At 46.6% G+C, this 22,182-nt stretch overlaps 1 protein-coding gene across 11 annotated transcripts; it reads right to left on the bottom strand.

The window, feature by feature from the left end:
• Positions 1–245: 245 nt before the first annotated feature.
• DPP8 (dipeptidyl peptidase 8) lies at positions 246–22,169 on the bottom strand. 11 transcript variants are annotated; one of them, XM_086848763.1, is made up of 22 exons: positions 21,625–22,169; positions 20,815–20,877; positions 20,518–20,712; positions 18,423–18,692; positions 16,789–16,901; positions 15,722–15,895; positions 14,730–14,898; positions 13,421–13,531; positions 12,948–13,076; positions 11,437–11,498; positions 10,291–10,391; positions 8,805–8,982; positions 7,443–7,602; positions 6,606–6,685; positions 6,064–6,216; positions 5,371–5,506; positions 4,490–4,635; positions 3,836–3,982; positions 3,267–3,419; positions 1,949–2,091; positions 1,143–1,254; positions 246–592 (listed from the first exon to the last, which is right to left on the bottom strand). In XM_086848763.1, exons 3-22 carry the CDS (start codon positions 20,684–20,686, stop codon positions 470–472), a joined length of 2,829 nt encoding a protein of 942 aa, XP_086704889.1. In that variant the 5' UTR covers positions 20,687–20,712; positions 20,815–20,877; positions 21,625–22,169; the 3' UTR covers positions 246–469. The 11 variants fall into 11 exon arrangements, 9 of the variants coding, with proteins under 9 accessions (XP_086704889.1, XP_086704888.1, XP_086704890.1 ...); XM_086848762.1 differs by having other exon boundaries at positions 21,261–22,149; XR_015275723.1 differs by lacking the exons at positions 20,815–20,877; positions 21,625–22,169 and having other exon boundaries at positions 3,283–3,419; positions 20,437–20,566.
• Between the last annotated feature and the right edge of the window lie 13 nt (positions 22,170–22,182).

Genomic DNA, 22,182 nt, shown 5'->3' with positions numbered 1-22,182 from the left:
AAGCATAAAAGCTATATGATAGCATTTAAAATTAATAAAAGTTGTAACCATTCAGGTAAACTCTTGCTGTGTAGTGAGTAAATCATCCAGTATAATGTAATAAGATACCAAGGAACACACTGTAAAAATACATCAATTATGTCATAATGCTTGCAAAAAGTGAAGATCTGGTGCTGTAGAAGTACGTTATTTTCAGTTTCAGCTTGTCCCCCAAGAGAACACCCATGGTACTGACAGACATCGGATTTTATTTACAGCTTAAACTTTAAGTTTAATAACTAAAGTTATTAGATCACCGTACTTTAATTTCCTGTATGGCACCAAATTTACTTTTAAAAAAGTGTCTGTGAGGGTGTGTACATGTGTGTACGTGTGGCAGGCACCAGAAAGCAACGTTCCATCCTATTTTCTCTAGTTTCCTACACCTCCCTGTCCGGAGAGCAGCCGTGGAGCAGAGTTCTGAGGTCAGTCACATGGCCTTCATGGCAGCAATGCGAGAGCCCAGGTTCTCCTGCAGGTAATACAGCAGGTGCAGTTCATAGTGCTCCCCCGACTCAGGGACCCTGATGCTGTGTCTCTCCTGAGGGTAAATCTGAAATGTAAAAGAAAATAATAAATATCCATAGGATTGAAGGTGCCAGTATTTAAATCAGTCCCAGAGCCACACTCCAAATGTCCAGGGAATGTCCCCGCATTAAGTCTGCACCTGAACTGACACACCTCATCCTCCACTGCCTGAACCCAGGAGAACTCACTGGGATCCAGCTGTGCTGGAGTGGGATCAGCCTGGCTGAGCAGAGGCAGCTCCTGGCCAGATCACATTCCCACTCCTGTAGTGTGGTGTGGGATCTCTGAGCTCCACCTGCATTGAGCCAGCAGGGTTTAATTAAGTGCAGACCCTTTTCTATGCTGCATGAACCCTGCTGCACTGCCTTCCAGCTGCAGATCTCCTCAGGAATAGCCTTAACTGCTTATTTGCCCAATTTTTCTTTTTGTTAATTCATAAGATATTAACATTTATAAAAATGCTTGGCTCAAATGCTACAATTTCATCCAAGGTGTCCAGCACAGCCATAGCACAAATTCCAATTCTGGATTCCTCCAAGACACACGTTAGCTTTACCCCCTGATTCTGGCCTTACCTGTAGGTCATAGGGTTTCCCAGCTCTCACCAAAAAGCTGAGCAAAATACTGGTGTGTGCAAAGTGAACATTCTCATCCAAGAATCCGTGTAGCAGCAGCAAACGGTTTGGTCTGGGAAAAGCAAGAGACAAACAGTTCTAGACAGCATCCCACTCATTTCACAGTCCACACACATCCCTACAAACACACTCCCCAAAAAAGAGTATTTGCATTGAAAGCAGTAATTTCACATTTGTAAACTGCTCTGGATAGACACATTTCTCGAATGTGTTCCTTCTTCCTCTGAAAGTTCTTCCTGTACATGAATATTACAGTCAGGCCTTTTATCTGAATATCTTATTTATTTCTCAGCAATGCTTCCTAGCTTGGACAATGTGAGGCCTTCAACCTTGCTGATTGTCAGCTCTTTGGCAAGAAAGCCCATGGCCCCATCTTGCTCTGCTGTGCTGAGACAGCCTCAGGACATACAGAAACATCCCAATCAGCCAATTTTTGTTTACCTTAATGTGGTTCTAAAGATATGCTTGTCATTTCTTTAGACACAAAATATAATATAAAAGGGTTTACATGAAATGATCTGTAATTATGCAAATGTTCATTTGAGTATTAAGTTTATTAGTGTATTAGTGTTTATTAATGTTGCTATTATATGTAAATAATTATTATTGTGGTGTTTTTTTAAAATATTATTTAATGTGAGCATTTGTGATTAGAGAAATACCAAGATCAGGGAGATAAAAATTTGTCTATGGACCTTGAACTCTCCTGGCAGGAAAAAGAAGACAAGAGCCAGAAGCAGACTTACTCAGAAGGAAACTTCTCAGCCTGCATGGCCACGGATCCCAGGTAGTAGCCCTGCTCGTTGTGCTCCGGGTGGCCCATGTAGCGCTCCGTGTATCCCGTGTCGTAGAAAATCCACAGCGTGACGGGGGCTCCGGCTATGGCCACCTGCCAGTGCCATGGAGAGGGGAATGACAACACTGACCCCTGAGCTGGGAATGACAACACTGCCCCCTGACCTGGCCACGTGCTTCCCTGCCACAGCTTCATCCCACTCTAACTGTGGAAGGAGCAAAGCAATCCTTGCTGCCTCTGCTCCAGCTCACACACAGCACAGCTCAGCTACGATCCACGCGTGCTGGAAACCTGGAAGAGCCTACAGGTAAACTGGAAGCAACTCTAAAGATACCCCCTGCAAAGGACACTGAGGGAACTGCATTCTGTGAGGTTTTGTGGGTTTGGGTCCATTTACATGTCTAACAGAAACAGCTCCCAAGGACTCAGCAAACTACCCTGCATAGCTACCACCAGCTTGCAGAGAGGCTTGTGGAAAAAAAGATGCAGAAAAAAGTAAAAACCACCACAAAACCACCTAAACCCCCTCTGCAAGGCAGCTGTTTGTAAAGATAAAAATACAACATCGTTAAGGATCAAGACAAATAACTTTTAAATGTCCCAGTAATACTAAGGTTGGACTTAAAGAAAGCAAGAGTAGCCACAAAGAACAAAACACCTCTCAAGGGAAATATCCAGGTCTTCCCACACCTCCACCCAAAGGCAGTCTGGCTGTTTATTACAGTGGTCTAAGGTCAGGCAAGCACAAGAACCTCTTTCCAGTACCTCTCCCCATCCCCAGGCTGTCCTCCTGGCTGCTTCAGAACACTCTGCTATGCAGCAGCCTGGCAATTTGATCTGGGAAATGATCAGTCTGCAAGGAACTACTCTCTCAGGGCCAAAAAAACAGAGAATGAGAAGGAGGTGTTGTTTTTCACCAGGATCGTTTCCCTTACCTGGTTCACAACACAAAGAGCTCAGCTGGCACAGAGTGGACAGCAGTTGACACTACCTAAGGTACCTTCAGCACAGGTGACCTGAGATAGGTAGAAGTACAGGAGCACAGCTAAGTCATTGCAGGCTCAACAGTCCAAGAGTTGCTGGGAAAGCAACTTCTCACTGAAGTCAGCCAAACAGAAGAGTCTTGAAGAAAACAGCCATTGCACTGTGTCCTAGCTTGTTTAGAGCAAGCTCCAAGGTCTTTGTGCTGTGACAACCCATGGAAGTCACACTGTTAAAGGAAAAATTCTGTCTGCACCACCAGAGTAGTACTCAATGCATGAACATACCCTGAAGATATCTGACCTCTGTGTTAAAGCCATTAGGGAGAGGTAGCCTCCGTAGGACCAGCCGTGAATGCCCACACGCTCCAAGTCGATGAAGTCGTACTGCGACGCCAAATACTGCAGCCCTTCCACCTGGTCATCGATTTCTATCTGTCCCTGGCAGGGCAGAGACAAAGTTCTGTTAGTTACAGCCAAAAGTTACTTTCTCAGGATTGCCCAAGGTAACCACCTTCGGTGCTTTGGTACTCAGGAGTGATCCATGCTCAGAATGCAACTGTCCTTCTTCATGTGAGCTGCAGATTGTATCTGTGAGAAGTCACAGCCTCGTTATGAGCCATCCTGTGTCAGGCTGCAACTGGTTCACAACCTCAAACCATGACATTTTATCTTTTCCATATCAAGCATCTTTCCTCCCTCAATTCTCACCTATCCACACTTGCTGCCCCCAAACCCCAGGAGTGTCACACAGGCAGTGCTGGGCATCTGTTCCAAACCATTGCTTCAGTGCTGGTAACTCTGACACTCAAACCCATCTCTGGCTGAGAACAGAGCCACAGTCAGAGCCCACTTACCATTTTGTATTTAAAGGCCCCTTCAAACTTCAGCCCTCGGTGGCAGGAGCCCCTGTTGTCAATGACAACGACAACATAGCCTAAAGAGGCCAAAGTGTTCAGTCGGAAGTACTTGATTCCTTTAAACCGGTTGTTCACCAGCTGTACCTGGAATACAAGAGCAGCACAGAATCCAGAGGTCACCTCTTAATCCAATTTCAGATTTTATTTATATTTCCTTTCCTTTAAATACTTTATACAATTTTATAATGTAAAGTTTTCAAGATCCCTACTCCCGCTGCAGGATTCCCTCTCCCTGCTATGCAATAAACTCTTCTCCCAGTAAAACAAGTAATTCTGTGTCACAGGGATGAAGAGCTGAACTGAGGTCCAATGAGGAAACTGGAGAGGAGGAGGAGGAGACAGAACTGGGAACAAAGACTACTTGATTCCCTTTTCCCCCAGTTCCAGCTCTGCCACTCCATACTTGTCCTCAGACAAATGGCAGTACCTGGATCCATGATGTGGAAACAATGAAACAGCACCTCTGGCCAAGCATCTGCTCACCAAACAGGCAAAATGCCACCTGCTGCCCTCAGCACAGAGCAGGAAGCATTCCTGCAGGAGAGCAGTGGAGTGATCCCTGCCAGCCCATCCCACTGCTCACCAACTCACCTGAGGGCCTCCATAAATGAAGAGCACTGTGGGATACTTCTTCCCAGGCTGCAGGTTGTGGGGTTTGTACATCATTCCATACAGTGTGAACCCCGTGGAGCTCTCGAAGGAGAACACTTCAGGGGGAATGTAATCAGGAAGAGGACCTGCCATGGGAGGGAACAGAGAGCCTGGTTTTAACAGGAATGCATGAGGAGTAACACAGCTCTGCTGCACCACTGTCCTGTCACCAGTCTCACTGCAATCCCAGTGGAGCTCTCCCACACTTTCCAGTGGGTGTGGCTGGATTCAGGCAGAGACTGGGAATGCCCCAGCCCAAGGTGAGCTTTCTGAGCCCTATCGCATTCCCATCCCTGCTCTCCTGTGAATGACAGTAACTCTTCTTCACAGATGTCCCATCCCTTCCTAATGCCACTTAGGACTTGCTACACTAACATGTGGAAAGCACGGGACATGGAGTATGCCTCAGGTAAGGAGACATGAAAGGCAACAGAAATCCAGTGGAAGATTATAGCCCAAGAGCTGTCTCATGAAGACACGAGTAGGCAGCAGCACACACTATTTAAGAAGTGCACCTCCCTCCCCAGGAACACACTCTTTAGCAGACACATCACACAGAGAAAGTGAGTGCACTCAAATCCCTCCCTGATCTAAAACTGGCAGGAGAAAATTGGTAATTTTCACTCTAAATTCCTTTGTGGTCTGTTTATATCCATTTGTTGCTGAGCTGAAAATGTCCCTCCTGTACTTCACAGAACTCCTTAAGTTTCAGAGACAAGTCTGGTCAGCCACAACAGCAAATCTCAAGCAAGCCTATGCTGGGAAATCTTTTATCCTGTGATCCTGCTTGTCCTTTTCCTGTTCCTCATCCATGCCATTACCTGCTGAATCTAAAATGGTAGCCCAGAATTCTTTAGTCCTATGAGCTGCATCATCTTCTGACCCTGACAGCCGGTACAGTGACACACAGTGGGGGTTCTTCTGATTACTGTACTTGCTGATGAACATGTCACAGTCCTGGGAAGAAAGAGAACATGTCTTGAACTTCTCAGTGCAGAGCCACAAGCAAGTGATTGTTTCTTTTGCATTTAGATCTTTCAGAAGATCCTTATGGACCAAATTAAACCAGAAATCTGAGCACTTCTGCCTCTGAAACACCAGAGTCTTTAACACTCCAAAGCCAAAGATACACCTGAAAATCCAAGAGTGGCATGAAGAGCTCGTCACACACCTTCTGGGCCATGAATTCCCAGCTGGATTCTTGGAACTCCACCCAGTGCTGCCCAGGCTCACCTCCTCTGGTGATTGCTCTCTAGTCCACTGCAGGCAGAGTCAGGCTCAAGGAGTTTCAAACAATTCATCCTGGTTCCTTTTGCCTGAAGTGAGCTGGAGAGCAACCGGGAGGTCAAGTCTGGTTTCCAGGGTGGTTTCACACACTTGTGCAACGTACAGGAGGGCACAACACAGCCTAAAATCTGTTTTTGTTATGTATCAATACTGCCCTGTCTGCTGAGTGACAGGATAAGCCTGGGCTAAGGCAGGGCAGCCCAGCCAGCCCTGGCAGGCACAGGTACCTGGCTGACACAGCAGGCGTGCGAGTAACCGCGCTCTGTCAGACGCTTCACCTCCCCGGGGTTCTCGTAGTTAACAACGTACAAGTGATGCTCCAGAGGCGAGTCTTTTGTGCCTTGAAAGTACACCAGTTTCTTGGCTTCATCCACATAGATCTGTCAGGAACAAAACAAACAGCACACCCCTCAATATCCAGCTCTACCACCTCAAAGTCTCCCCTGCATCCCTCCTACCCCACTTCCACAATGCTGAGTTGGAGCCCAGCAATCTGCAAGGGATAAACCAAAAAACTGTTCTCACTGTCTATAACTCTGTCAGTTTGATTCAAATGACCAAAGAATTCATCCAGCTCAGAGCTAGAAGAGCAGCAGTTTGGGGACCATTCCTTCCTTCCTTGTGCAAGCTCACAAGTTATACAGAACAGAAATACTGTGTATTTTGGCTAAAACCATACTGGATTAATAGATTTCTGCTGATCCTTCCAAAGGACCATCTCCTGGCAGTGTGTGTGACAGGATATCCAGGAAGCAAGAGCAAGACTTACATTGGATCCATGTCTGCCAAGCACTTCCCATTCCCCACTGGTAATTGCTATCTCCTCTTTGATGAGGCACTTGAAGTCACCTGCAAATAGCCAATGTACAGAGTTTTTTATTTCTAAAAATATCACTTGCATAGAAATAAAGGTTTTATGCTGAACAATAGGCAGGCAAAGGAAATATGAGGTGCTAAAAATGGAGAATTTTGCAAGAACTCTGTGTTTATAAGATGATTTTATTTCCCTTAGAATGAGGGAGATTTAGCAAGAAAAAGAAATCAGATGCATTCAGAGCAATCTAATCAGCCCAAGATAGAATGCTATGTGGGAAAAAGACCCACACCAGTTGGATGAAACTAGGACCTCTAGTAAAATTAGGTGTATTTTTTTGTGCATGCAGAGTTCAGTAGGTGCCTTCAACACACACTAAGTAAATTAAGTATCACAGCATGAAACTGTGAATTTAAGAACACATGCTGTGGAAAAACCACTCTGGGAGCTTTGCACACAGTGATTTCCTGAGTCTGAGCAAGAATAAGTTCCAGCAGTGAAGAGGAAAAGCCAACTATGTCTCACAGTATCACAGGGAGCTTGTTATCCATCTGGTTTTTGGAAACTTTTCCTTTTAGTCCATAAGGAAGGATCGAGGTTAAAACTAAGGCATGCTAAAAACAGAGTAACTCCTGTACAATTTCCAGAGGAATGACTGTACACTGAAGTGCTTTTCTGGACAACAGCAGAAGTTTCCAACAAGGCAATAATTCCTGCCAGCTGGAAGGACATTTACTTCTTCACTGGTCAGCAACAAATGCCCAATTAAAGCACAAGAACAATTCCCCTTACTCGGAGCAGGGAGGCCTCCACAGGAGCGTTTGTACTTGCTCTCCTTCAGAACCGAGGTGACTTTGTACAGGTGCCGGAAGCCTGTTTTGCACTCAGAAGCAAAAATGAACTCTATCTCATCCTCATGGGTTTGAGGGAAGACATGGAAGATATCATGGATCTGAGAAGACAGAGCAGTGGATTATTGTTACCAGCAGGACTCTGGCACTGCAGTCACACAAAATATGTTCCTCTTGTTGCTCAGCACAGACCACACAGCCCAGGCTAACAGGGCGCAGCACTGTCCCTTACTGGGAGAACCAGTTACACTTGGAGCCAGGGGGGTCTGCAGCCAGTGCCACATCCCAGCAGCTCCAGCTTTCTGCCAGTCTAACTCTATATCCTGGTCACCAAACTGATTAAAAGTTTTCTGCACCTGTCCTTCTACCTTAGACACAGAGGTGGGTCCAGCTCTGCACACCTCTATCCTGTGCTGCCTGCAAGTGAAGGATTTTTTAAAGAAGGATGAGCTGACGTCATCTTCCCACTCATCAACATGTCAGCTCTTGCTTCAAGGGACAATCTTTGGAGGACTTGGGAGCATTTTTCTTCTCAGTATGAGCTGCCAGTCAAGAACCATTTCAGACAGTAAAAATAATGGAGAAAGGGAAATTCACTGCACCATCCTGAAACCATTTACTAAGGAGAGAACGTGGTATCTAAGAGAGCGCTTGCTGTACAGGGACCATTCACTGGAAGGCTTTGTGCAAATGCTCTCTGCTGAAAGATCCAACTATGTGCCAGTGATTGATGCTTCCAGGCACACCTCCAACGGGATGTCACTACAGAGACAGGGATCTTTATGTGCAGCAGTGTGAGGAGAGGCACAGTTTACAGCACCTGATTGCTCTCAGCACATGCCCTGCAGTTCACCTCCCAGAACATCACACCCTTAATCTGTTTCACCAGACCAAATGTAGCTCAGGAGGAGTTCAGTGCCTGTCAGGTGACTCTCAGAACTTTTCACCCAGTGTCATCTTGATCCATCTTTGCAGTCTGGAGAATATTTTATCTGGTGGCACTGCTGGTGCTAGCAATTGGCACCAAGAAGCTGGAGAGTGCCAATGACACTGTGGGCAAGGGGCTGCCTGGGAATGCCAGAGCCTTGGGCTCTGCTTCTGGCTCTGAGTACTGCATCAACTCAAGCAAAGCAGGTCTGTTTTCACATCCCAAATCTGTTCTCTACATCCTGTTTTTTACAGAAGGAAGCATTGAATATGCACAGAACTTGCATGATGGGATCACTCCCCTTGGCAGCATAGTAACATCAACGTTGCTTGAGTGTTACAAACTGTCAGAGAAGGCTGAAATTCAAATTCTTACATTTATCCAGATGTCTGTCGTTTCTTCATAAATAATGAAAGGTGTAACAGAATCTGGTACAGCATCAATAAGTTTCTGTCTTTCCATTGCATCATCTTCTGTGGGGATGAATAATGCAGGAGGGATCAGGACTATCTGAAGCCGAGTTTGGGAGCGATCCAGCAAGATGGACCAGATGCTGTTGAGGATACAGATATTAGAGAAAATAACATGCAACCATGAGTATGACACAAGTCTGAAAATCTCAGCAGACACTCAGTAGCACTAAGTGTTTTGAGGGAGTCAAGAATATTCAATTGCAAATTAAGTCACGTGCAAAATTTCACCCACATAAACAAATCTCTTCCATAACACAAGAACCTAATTCGCTTCATTTTAATATTGCATAAGCACTGCAAGTTCAAAAGTTTAACTCATTCTGTTCTCCCTGATTTGAATTGTGCTTCAAGGGAGAAAGAGAAGAGAAAAATCAGAGGGAATAATGAAGCAGAAAAAAATTTCAATTGAAATTTCAGGATGCTTGTGAAAATACTATTGTTAGATCTACACCTGGCAGAGAATAACACTGGCACCTAAAGGGACCAGCAGCAGCCCCTGCCGTATTCTGATGGCTTTATATGTAGCTCCAACAATAATTCTGCAAAAAGCAGGATAATATAGCAAATGTGTCCCTGGATTTCTTCCATATTTGGATGGGAAAGGTGAAAGCCATCTTTAGATTCAAAACCTGGAGAAGTGCACTTCTGGAAAACCATGGATTCATTTGGGTTGGAAAAGACCCTTAAGATCACCGAGTCCAACCATGCCTCCAGCACTGCCAAGCCCACCACTAACCATGTCCCCAAGTGCCATATCTACACAGCTTTAAAGTCCCTCCTGGGATGGTGATTCCACCACTGCCCTGGGCAGCCTGTGCCAGGGCTGGACAACCCTTTCAGTGAAATATCCTTTTGGAGAAGCTTCTGGTGAGTTAGAAACACTGTACTACATCATCTACAGGGTTAAAATGACATGCAAATGTAAGTAGCACTTACAGCAGGTTTTCTGATCAGTAAGTCTGGTCAGCAAGGATGGTCCAGTGGTTAGGGCGCTAGCCTAGGGCCTGGGGGACCTGGGCTCATTTCTCTCCTCAGCCACAGACTTCCTGCGTGACCATGGCAAGGCACTTAACCTCTCTGGGCTTCAGTTCCCCATCTGTAAAATGGGGACAATAGCACTGCACTCTCTCTCACAGGGATGCTGAGAGGACACACACATCAAAGGCTGCGAGTGCCCAAACCCAAAGCAGTAGGGCCAGGGAGCAGAGAAAGACACAAGGAGGGCTCTGGTTTGGCTTTTGGAAAAATGGTCCCCTTTGCACAAACAAGTTGGTAGCAATGTAAAAGTGAAAGCAGGCTTAAGCTGGAAGAAGACAGAGACCACTACAATCTGCTTCTGACTGTATGACCCCAAACCCTCTGAGCAGAGACAGGATTAACATACGCACTATTTTCCTTCTGGCGTCCACCCAGCTCTAGCAATGTACTCTACTCCTTCAAAGAGGATCTCGAAGGGCTGAACTAGCTCTTTATCCACAACATCTGCAATCTGTTGACAAAGCAGCAATTCAGTGACACTGAGATGAACCCCCACAACCAGTTTTTCATGCACGATGAGAGCCTGGACACAGAAGACTTTTTTGTGCAGCTTATGCCATTTATATTGTTCAGCCTTTGCTACACAGGGAACTGAACCCTGTCTGTAGCCAGACCCCAGCACGGCAGGAGAGCTGCACACTGCCAGTACAGCCAGGGCTGGGACCAGAGAAATCTGGATGCTGCTCACAAACCCATCATTCATCTCACACAACTCATTTGAACTCTCAGTTCCCCCCTGTAAATGGGAGGTGATTTGTACTGAGCTCTTTTGTAGGATTTTCATGGATAGGTGTTGAACATCCAGCATGGCACCCAGTTATCAATGTGGTTCTAATCCATGAAATGCAGCGCTGCAGTCTGTCCCTGCTGGGACTGGGAACAAATCCCAGTGGTACCCAAAGGGTCCTGAAGGCTTTCCCTGCCTTTCCTGGCTGACACCAGCATCACTATCCCAGCAGGTGACTGCTGATGGCTGAAGTAGCTCAAGAGTTGGGAGAATTCCAATAATTTACGGCTGTTCACATATCTGTTTGATAAGATTAATTTCCCCTCTGTCCAAAGATCCTGGAATGGGCTACGGAAATTTCTGCATCTGTTAAAAAAAATCCCAGGGCAAAAGCAAAGATTATCTCTTTCCATATGTTCATGCTTTTGTAAGGTGATACACTGTATTTGCAATCCAATTTTCCCAACATCCACAGCCAATCAAGAGATCGGTCACATAAGAAGGTCTAACCATCCACACCTACAATACTCTGCTCTGCAGCTGAGTTCACACACCAGTGGGAGCAAAGAAAAGCACAGCCTTGAGAAATACTGCTGCACACTGAGTATCTGCACAGGAATGAGCCAAGGGCACTGCCTCCAGAGAAGCCAGGAAGCCATCACAACCAGGAAAGTTTCTTTGTGCAGAACTGGAAAATTAATTTTACAAAAAAAATATATAAATCACAGCAGTTAAATGCATTTGGCAAACAAACAGAACATAGACTTACTCTGCCTTCTGCATTGATTGTCACTTCAGAGATCTTGAAAGTAACCTTTGGATTTGCTGTACCTATAAAAACAGATGTTAACAATCAGGCATCAATTGTTTGCTGTGCATTATTGCGGTGTTAATCATACAGGACTGGAAAAGGCAAACAGCAGAATGTTCTTTCATCAAATAGCCTCCCTGCATGTCTGAGAGAGCACAGAACCAGGCAGGGAAAAAAGAAACTGCAAATGTGAGGAGATTTAGAGGATGTAATCCTGCAAACAGATCAAGAGCCATGCTGCTGTCCTCTCTCCCACAGTCAGTGGATGCATTCACAGGTGGAAGTAAATGCTCAGGAGTGAGTGGGATAGCAAAGCAAGCTTTGGTTCACTGCTTGGCTCTTATTCCAAAGTGGTACATAGAAAGTGATCCAGTGCTAAAGAGCATCCGTGAAAATTAAACACCTAAAAACCTACTGTCATCACTAGTGTCATTATGATAATAAAGCTACATACTGTTTAAGGGATTTGGGCTTTGGTTAGCTTGTTTTCTTTGCATTGAATAGAGCCATGACAAAATACACTCAGAAATCTGAGCACTCACAAGAAAAACCACGAGGTGTCACCTCTTGCTTCCCAGCCTCACACTGAGCCTTTCTCACAAATAGTAAACCAGGAAGAGCAGAAAGCTTTCCCAGTGAAATGGGGAATCTACAAGATCTGAATGAATTCTACAGCTTGAGAAGGTCAGCCAAACAAAGATATTTCTCTGAAAAATGAAGACTCCAGTAGTGAGGAAAGAGAGCAAACTACTGTTACCTGAGCAATGTGTCCCGCTGTGACAGCAGGGACATCTCAGAAGGGCTGAATTGTTCAAACTTGCCCCACACCTGACACTGAATCAGCCCTCAGCAGGTCTGCTTAAATCCCACTTCCCTGCTTCCAGTGGCACTCCACTTGAAGCCTACCCATAGCCCTTCACTGCTGAAGCCTCCAGATCATCCACTGTGTGCAAATGTAACCACAGGTGGTTTTCCTGGCAGGCTGCAGCAGGACAGGTTTGCTGTTTAAAGTCCAAGAGCAATCCTGGAGATCAGAGTCCTCCAGGACTTGAACTGCCAGGGCACTGCCAGCAGCTAAACAGAAATCCTCCCAAAACCCCAAAAGGCTGTAATTCTGGAGCTGTTCCCTCAGAAACACAGGGCTGTAATGAGAATCAACTCCTCAACAATTTAGGTCTTCCAGGATCCCAGAGAGTGTCTCAAACAGTGACAATGAGAGAGAGTTCCTGCCAACTCCTGACACCCAGAGCCCTCAGGAACCACATGGCTGCAATATCAGCACAGTCACCAGTGAGTCACCCAGCCTCCAGAGCAGCTTCCCCAAACACATTTGCACCACCTGGACACCAATTCAAAGACTACTCAACACCTCTCTGCTCTGCTCTAAGCTTGGAGAGTCACTGCTGTCAGGCACATGGAATTAAACAAGTGTCTTCCAGAAACAGGAATGTAAGGTTTCAGGGTCTCACCAGTTTTGGGGTACCGGAAGGAATCTGTTCTTCTTGTCTCCAGCATGGGTGATGTGACATGGATAATTTCCACCTCTGACTCATCATTTTCCTCATAAAGAATTTGAAGAACTTTACCCCCATCCAGTGCTGTAAATGAATTAACATTACAGAATTACAGAACAGAATTATCAGTTATTGCAGGCATCAATATTATCTCAGGAGCACAAGCAGATTGGAAGGATGAAGAAAAATCAACAACAAAGCCTGTGATTCATGTTTCATTAAGCAAAACACTGAGACTCCTACAGCTCCCACCACTGTTGTGAGAAGGGAAGTCTCTCCCCACAGTGCTCACAAGGCCCCTGTAACCTGCTCCCTGCTGCACATAGTTAATAGATATTATAAGTAAGATTATAGATACTATAAGTAAGAGCAAGAGAGAGCTCTGCACTGGACAGGGCCTGTCAGACATGCTGGATCCCCACACTTACTGGGCTGTGCCTTTGGGCACCACCAGTAGCCAGTGTATCTGTCAAATTCCTCCTGCAGCACAAAAGTAGCCACGCCAGCAGATTTTGGATCCTCCTCAACATTGGCCAGTTCTAAAAAAAGACACCAAAGAATTAGTTCATGATGTGCTGCAGAACCAAACCAGCTCTGCATTACCCCAAACACAGCCCAAATTCACCCCCAGGGAACAATTACACGGTAATAAATCTGACTTCTCAGCAGATTTGTTTTCTGCTTCCAGCCTTCTCTGTTCATATATTTAGGGAGGATTTAATCCTCTCTGACATGGCAGCTTCTTTTAGGAAAGGAAAGCCATTCTCTCTTCTTACTTCTACCTAATCAGGCTCTCAATTAGTCAAAGAAAGAAAATGTTCTCTCTACCTGAGTTCAGTGAATTGGAACTACAACTTCTAAGAAAATCAAAACCTCAAACCTTTCTGAACAACTGAAACTGGAAACACCAACATTCAGAAAAATGAAAGCAGAATCAGTATTTCATTCAATGTATGAACCAAAAGGAACAGACTTATATAACATCTCAACATGCTGACATATCCATAGGGCTTCAATATTTTTCCTGTTACCCTGGAGGTAACTTAGCAGCGCTCCATAAATAATTATCATCTGAGAAGGAGTGATTGCTACAGCTTATTTTTACTGTACTTACATAATATTTTAATATTAAGCATTTAAATAGTCTGAAGCAGTATTATGAAGTGTCAGAAATTTAAATTGACTAAAATTTAAATTATATATTTTAAATACAAAATGAAATTGATTTTCATTGATTTATCCACAATTTCTCATGTTCTTTCTTACAGGATAAATGCCTAAAATGGAGTTGAAGAGGGTAAGAAATGAGAACCTACATTACTGAGTGTGAGGGGACAGCAGAAGCCCTAGTGCTATTCAGAAACTGCCTAAATTGTTTCTAAAAGTCTCTGCAGCCTGATTTCACTGACAGAAACTTTCCTCCAGCTCTATTCCACCCACAGTTCCACTCAAAAAAGGCTGTTCCAGTGAAAAGCAATGTGCTGTGTTTCAGGAGAAGAGCCCTTCCATATGTATCCAACAAACAACTCTTTCTGCCAGATTGCACAGTGCAGGAAAAAGAATCATCCCACTGTATCTGCACTACAGGAAGTCTATAAATGTGACAAACAAGGTGGAATAAACAGTGGTCATTACCCCCAAGTAGTGGTTCAGGAGAACCTTTAGTGCCATTGCTCAGTGCAGTCTAGCAAGAACAAGTGCAGAGGAGGTAGAGGAATTTAATTCAGGATTCATTACCATTGTGCACAAATGTCAGCCTCCTTTCTTCCCTGGATTCTATATTAGATATCCAGATGTCATTGCAATGGATAAATGCAATCCAATTTGGATCAGCTGGACAAAGCTTGGGATCCATCCGGATATTTGGACAACTGGTCTCTACCAGAATGGGTCTTAAAGGCTGTTGCTATTTGGAATTAAAAAACAAAAAAGAAAGACAGTAAGATATGATAACACAGGAACATATCCACCAAGTAACCTGGATTTCAGAAGATCACAGCAGTATGAACACTGACTTCAAATACATTTTTAGAGAGGAATCTACCCACTTTACACACAGGAAAATACTATGCAGCTATTTTATAGGGAAAGCTGTGCCTCTACCATGGTCCCACCAGGCCTCTTCCCCAGAGCTGAGGATCAGCCCCAAATCAAAGGGCAGCTTGTGTAGAGAAGTCTGACACACTCTTAAAAACAGCACCCTAAAAGGGGCTGTCCAAAAGCAACTCAAAATACAGTAAATTACCCCGACAACAGGGTCAGACAAACACCAGGCATCTATAATAATAATAATAAATTATTTCAGCTTTGAAGGCCAACTTCAGCACCAGCAGAGTGAAGGCTGCTTGTTCTGAAAGTTGTAAGGTCAAATGATGTAAAAGTGGTCTAACACATCCAGCACTGACCATGGAACAATGACCTGGAAACTGCAACCTGGGGACAAAAATTGTCTCAGATGTGACATCTGACTCCATGCAAGAGCACAGAGCCTTTTGTTGCTTTTTATGGACACTGCTAGTCATGAAAAATCAAACAAATCTGATGTCCTGCATTGCTGCCACAATTTTACCACTTCTTATAGTTTGAAACCCTGTTTCCAGGGTTATCAAGGTCACTTCCTGTGCCAGCACAGTAACTGCTGATGATCTGCTCTTTGCTCTCACTCCAAGCCAAAGGAGGTCCTTGCCAGAGCAAAGTCCTGCAGAGAGACAGAAGATGAGTAAACTCACAGTGAATCCCTGGGGGCCTCCATCTTTCACATGATAAATCCCACTCCCTGCCTGGAACAGGAAGGTGCCGCTCTCTCTGTGGTAATCATAAGAGGCAATCCCAACGGTGCCGATCCGCTTCCTCTCCCGCAGCAACTCCTCCTCCCGGGAGTACATCCCATAGTCCAGGATGGCCTAAAAACAGGCAGAGAAGCCAAATCAACACCTCTGCTCTGCACGCCTTACCCTGCTTCCAGGAGCAGATGGCTGAGCAGACATCCTCCTCCTCCGGAATCCTCCAGAATGCTGCCGGCTGGAAGCCCACTCCTGCTTTGCCTCTGCCATCAGCACTCGTAGGTGCAGGCCACGATCAGATCCCACACAACTGTAAACTGACAGCCACTCCTCCCATAGCAAGGCCAGCATTATTCCCAATAGTCCCTGGTATAAGAAAGCTCAGATTGAGGGTCTGTTATTTCGAGAATGAGCAGGAGAGGCTTTGCTCACTTTCACAGACGTGCAGTGACTGGTCTGGTGGGAGGAGAGCACAGCCAGAGTTTTACGTCTGGCTGACAGCCCTGGGAAATAACACGGGGAAAAATCCACCTCATTCCACGTGGGGTTTGTCCCACCTCCTCCAGCCTTCCATGGTGCATGGATGGGATGGTGCAGGCTTGCTATGTGCCGCAGGGAAAAGGGAATCCACATCCCAGTGAGTGGGAAAGGGATCCTCTGCTCCAGAATGAGTCACAGAGCCACTGACTGATCCTCGGGGGAATCATCACTTCCCCTGCAAGACAGCAGGGAAGTGACTGGAGACTCCAGGCTCCTTCAGCAATCCCCAGGATCTCACAACACAGAACTTGATGCAAATTAGCACTTGCCATCTCTGCCAGCAAAGGAATCATCCAGCACACAGAGAGGATGGAACTCCAAACACAGGAGAAAGCTGTGCTTCATTTTGGAATGGCTGCAGGGTTGGCACGTACAAGGAGAGTCTTTACATTTTTAAGACAATAAACTTCAAATTTTCAAGATGAAAACCCCGAATCCCATGTGCTTGAAGCAAGTAAGAAATCAGGACTCACCGGAAAAAGATCCAGAAGAGGCTTCCAGGAAAGCAGCAGGACGGCAGCTTTGTTTATAGTTTTGGGAATTTCAGAGTAGAAGAGCGTATTCTCCCTGTTCTCCCCAGACATTGCTATTGTGAAAATGAGGTTAAAAAAAAAAAGTATATTAGCTTTCTGTTAATAATCCAAACATTCTCAAAGGATGCCCAGGAACAGATTCCCAGGCCCCTCCTACCAGTGGAAGAACTGATGGTCTCTGCATTGCAGCCTCGCTCTGGGAATTCCCTGCTTCACAGAAGTGCAAGTCACAGAGAAAGCAGAGAACAATGAGAGCCAGGCTTACCCCATGCTGCTCAAAGCACTCTGTGTCTTCCTACTGCCCTTTAATTCCATAAGCTGTATAAATCAAGGATTTATACAATCCTTGTATAATCAACTGTATATAATCAACTGGCTTTTGTGCCAGTTCCTCTGTCTGGGATATACAGCCTGTGTTTCAAAGATAACTGACCTTTAGGGGGGTTTGAACATCCCTGTCCTGCTCCTCTGTCTCAGTGCTATTCAGATTTCTGAGGCTCCTGCCCAGGCACATGGGGATCAGCCCAGAAGGAGCCAGGTATGCTCCAAGGGAAGGCCAAGCCCGATCTATAGCTCAGGAAGTGACACTTGGGAAACCAGAGCTCATCCCAGGGGAATCAGCCTCAACCTGCCCGAGATGTGCTTGAATTCAGCATCATACAAAGATTATGACTCCCATCTTCTGAAAAGGGGAAAAAGAGCAGCAGTTTTCTGACTACGTCACTGCACAGCACAGGCAAAGACTCTGTGAATCACAAACCTGAGCTTAATCAAGTAGCCTAAGTGGCAAGCAGTGGGGCTAGAACATGGCTCTGGCTCCTAGGCCTCTGCTTCAGCCATTGCTTCTCTCCCTAATCCAGGTTTTCATGGATTTATGTTCAGCTACTGCAGCTCCTGAGAAAAGCATTCCTCCACCACAAGGCCTGTTCCAAAAAGCCATTCAGAGGGTTGCTCAAAGTGACTTATGGTGCCAAATCACTTCTGTCAAGTGAACACTAATTAGTGAAACAATGCACTGAATCCAAGAACAACAAACTACATGAAGTTTTTTATAATTAAGACCAAAAACGTTGAGAAAAGTATTTACTCTCTAAGCTGCCCCCGACCTATGCTGCTATTTATTTCCCACAGGATCCTGGAAAATCTGCTCTGTCAGTAGCTGAGGCACAAAGGACTTTCAAAATTACACTTAAAATCTCTGCTTTGGAAGGAAACTTAGAAGGAGAAAAGGTTCCACCCAACAGCTGTAAGAGAAAGGAGATAAACCTGCATAGCTTTTGGAGAGAGTATTACTTGGAGTGACAGAAAAGGGACTTAATATGGTTTGTGTTTTGGGAACATGCCCCAAAGGTGATTTCCCAGCTCTTTTCCAGGCCTAATGGGTCACCTCCAATCATGCCACTCCCATGGGAGATTACCTCACAAGTTTTAATGAGGTATTACGATCACGATCATGACTTTTGACCAGCCAGTGTGGCCTGGAATCCCTTTTGATTTAACTGCCAGGAACACCCAGCTGTCAGGAACAGTCAATCCCAAAGAGCCCTGCAGTGACACTGTCACAGCCAGCTCACCCAGATAGTAGATCCTATCGGAATGCGGTCCTTCGGGATCATTTTTCTTCACAAATGTGAAATCATGAGGGGCTTTTGCCATCATGTATCCATGATACTTCCGTGTATCTGTGAGCAGTTTCCGAAGCTGGCTCCAGGAATGCCTCTCTACATAGAAAGGTTCCAGTTTTGGCTGCTCCTCTCTCGGGACCTGCTCCTCACGACCTGCAGTCTCAAAGATTTCCAGGCCCGGCTGTTCAGTTTCCATGGCTGCTGCCATGTTGCATGTTTCTGGAAAAATCAGAACAGCAGAGCTTCAGCTCCAACAAACCCTCACTGCACACTCCCAACACACCCCACAGCAAAAATGCTTTAAGAAAACCATCCTTTCACGTGGGGAATAAAAGCCACAGCAGAAGGAAGAGAACTAGGAAATATTTTTCTGCTGTGGGAAACAGGCTGGCACCAGTCAGCCTCTCAGAAGGGACTAAAGACTTCATGGAGCCACAGACTAATTGTTGTGTTTCCCATGCCCACACATACCAACCACTCATTTTAGGTCATGAAGTGGATAAATCCTTCCCCTTTAAGCTCCCACATGCTTTTTTGCCCCGAGACTTCCACAAATCACTTCACTATACTGATATCAGCAAAGGGGATGATTAGGATTGGAGCAAGAGCTGGGACAAACAACTGCTCAGAAGGAATAACACTGATAGCTGATCTGGAACCATCAGGCCACACAGGCTTAGGCAGCTCATGTCCTTATTCCCATTATTCTCCCTTAACTTCTTGGGCTTTTTTGTAGCACCTCTCAAACTAAGCTCTGAAGGGTCTAGCAGTGACCAACACTATTATATTGTCCCAATTACAAAGACCAGAAGGGGACACAGAGAAAAAAGCATTTCCCAAACAGATTTATCTGCAACACAAGTCTTATCTGCCCAGCAGGCTGTTAATTCAGAAGGTATCTCTTCCTACAGTGAGCTGGGCTTTACAAAGTATATCTGAGATGAAACTGTCAGCTCAGACATCTGGCAAGAGGAAACCGAGTCCTCCCACTGTAAATCTCAGATCTGAGGGCAGCTCCAAAAGGATCCAAGCTATGAACTCCTGTCACATAGTTCATTCCTGGAGAGCCCAAGGTGTAGGATTGTCAGTCCTCAAAGGGAGGGAGGGGGTGTCTATATATAGCATGGAAAGACTGCACAAGTGCTGTGTACGCTGCTGGGGCAGAGCATGTTGGCCTGAGCCTGACAAAACACTAATACAGCCTAAATAAAGCATTTCCCTTGAGCAAACAGGCACTGAAGGATCACTGCAGCTCAAGGCACAGGTTTGGGCAGCTGGGAGAGCTCTCTGATGGACTGGCTCTCCCATGGCTCTCCAGAGCAGCTGAGATATCTCCCCAAAGAAGTGAAAAATACATGATCTGCACCTTGACAAAAACCCATCTTAACACAAATAGTTTAGTTTCACCTTTGGCAACACAAACCAAACAAACTCACACTATTTACAGCACAAAAATCCAGAACAGAAGAGCCCTGTCCAATTGGAAGGAGGGTCCAAGGCATGCACCGAGCAGTGCTGCACTCGAGACAGCATCAGGAACTGACAATGAGCCTTCAAAACTGAATTGCAAATCTCGTTTCATCTGAAGAATTCCAACAAAGAAAAAACCTCCTCTCCCCACCTACCCCCAGATGCTGCTATTTCTTAACCCGACCTACTTTTCGCAGGAAAAGGGATAAAACCGAAGAGCAGTAGACGTTAACGAGCCAATAGCAGTGGGAACGGCCACCCTGCAGCCGAATGTCAGCCCACGGTGATGCTCCCGGGGGTCCCTCCATGGCCAGGGACAGGTCCGGGGGGGGGGGCGGCGGACAGATCGCAGGGGTCCGTCCGCGGCCGGGGACAGATCCCGGGGTGGAGGCGGGCACATCTCGGGGGACCCTCCATGGCCGGGGCGGCGGCCAGGCCTGACCGGGGGCGGAAGGCCGGGCCGCCCCGGGTCAAGCCCCCTCCTTCCACCCACCTCAGGAGTTCCAAGTCCCTCAGGTGTCCTCCTCGGAGCGGAGCCCCCCGCCCAGCCCCCGAGGTTCCCGCCGGTACTCACGGCGCTCCGCGGCGGCGCTACTGCCGAGCCGCCCCGCCGGGCCGCTGCTGCCGCTTCCGCTTCCGCTTCCGCTTCCAGGAGCGACCACGGGCACCGCGCCGAACCGGCGAGGGCGCCGCCTGCCGGCCGGGAGGACCAAGGGCGGGGATGCGACGTCCACCCGGGACATGGGACACAGAGACCCCTTCACAGGGACTAGGACAAACACACACACACACTACACCATGCACGGGGGTCAGGTCATGCAACCCCCAAGTGCACAGGGACCCTGCAGTTTCAAAAATCGCTTTTTTTTACCTTCCTCAAAAATGCTGCTACCTCCACAGCGATATGCTTGCCACAGGGGACAGAAATTCCCAGCTGTAATAATGAGTATTAAACACCGAGCACACTCAGACTCCAGTGCAGTGAACCCCCAAAAACACCATCAGGCTCCAGCAACATCAGCCCCCAAAACAATCCCAGGCTCCAGAGCTGAGCCCCAGCCAAATGTTTCTATACCTCTGAATTTCCCTTTGCAAAGCACAGTCCCTTTTTTCAAAGAAAAATCAAAGTGATCCCCTATAAACCAGAAAAAAATTATTTTTCTGCAGGTGCTTCCTCCTAAATGCACTTGAAGGTGGAAGCTCTGGGCCACACTTCCACCTGAAGGCTGTTTTTCCCCACACGCTGCCCCAAAGAGACTGTGGAGTTTGTGTTCTGAAATAAAGCCTCCAGGGGACCATTGCTACAGCTCTCCTGACCTTCTGTGATAGCTTCACAGCACCAGGGGCTGGCACAGGGTGGGAATCCTCCATCCAGGGGCAGGCTGGGGCATGGACCTGGTGTCTCCACACCACATATTCACACGGAAAACCCTGAGGTTGGGAGAGGCCATGACAGGATGGGTCTGAAGGAGGATGGATTTGCTGTTGGAATGAGGCTGGCTGTGGGTCAGGGGCCCTTGTGTGAGCTGCTGAGGGCGTGAGTGGTGGCCTTTTTGGAAACAAGACAATGCTGTCCTTTTTTAGCCTTATTATCATACAATCTTGGAAGGGACTTTAAAACTCAGCCAGTTCCAACCATAGGCAGGGCCACCTAAATTGGTTGCTCCAAGCCCCATCGCACCTGGCCTTGGATGAGGTAGCCACAGTTTCTCTGTATAACCTGTATAACCTGTATAACCTGTGCCAGTGCTTGGCCAGCACAAGGTCCTGGGGCACGTTATAGTGACAGTGTTAAGAGTTTTAAAGGTTGGGCCTCACAGCTGCAGAATTGGCATTTTCTAAATTCTCATCAGCCTCTCCTGTCATGGCTGACACGGGGTCAGTCTCCTCCACCAGTTAACACGCTACAGGACAAGGTAAACAGGCGTGAGTTGTGCCAGGAGAGGTTTAGTTTGGATGTCAGTGAAAACTTCACAAAACGGCTTATGGAACATTGGCACACACTGCCCGGGACAGTGGTGGAGTCCCCATACTGCAGGGATTTCAAAGCCGTGTGGATGCGAGGAAATGGCTCAGTGGTGGCCTCGACAGTGCTGGGGAACAGTAAGGTTTGCTCTCGGAGGGCTTTCCCAGCCCAGCCGACACTGCAGTTCGATGACTCCCAGCGATGAGGCAGCAGCAGCGAGCCCTGAGGGCGCCCAGCTATGGCCGCCCCGCCCGGCCCCCGCGGCGCGCGCAG

Source organism: Cyanistes caeruleus, chromosome 13 (assembly GCF_971803275.1).
Source record: "Cyanistes caeruleus chromosome 13, bCyaCae1.hap1.1, whole genome shotgun sequence".
NCBI lineage: Eukaryota > Metazoa > Chordata > Aves > Passeriformes > Paridae > Cyanistes > Cyanistes caeruleus.
This window is presented reverse-complemented; position numbering and strand designations above follow the sequence as displayed.

Excerpts from the sequence above, each read along its gene's own strand:
- DPP8 (XM_086848763.1), bottom strand. The coding sequence starts at position 20,686 with ATGTCCCGGGTGGACGTCGCATCCCCGCCCTTGGTCCTCCCGGCCGGC. Across the intron at positions 3,420-3,835 it reads GGGCCTTTAAATACAAAATG|GGACAGATAGAAATCGATGA; the intron begins GTAAGTGGGCTC and ends CTGCCCTGCCAG. Across the intron at positions 2,092-3,266 it reads AGAGGTCAGATATCTTCAGG|GTGGCCATAGCCGGAGCCCC; the intron begins GTATGTTCATGC and ends TGGCACTGGCAG.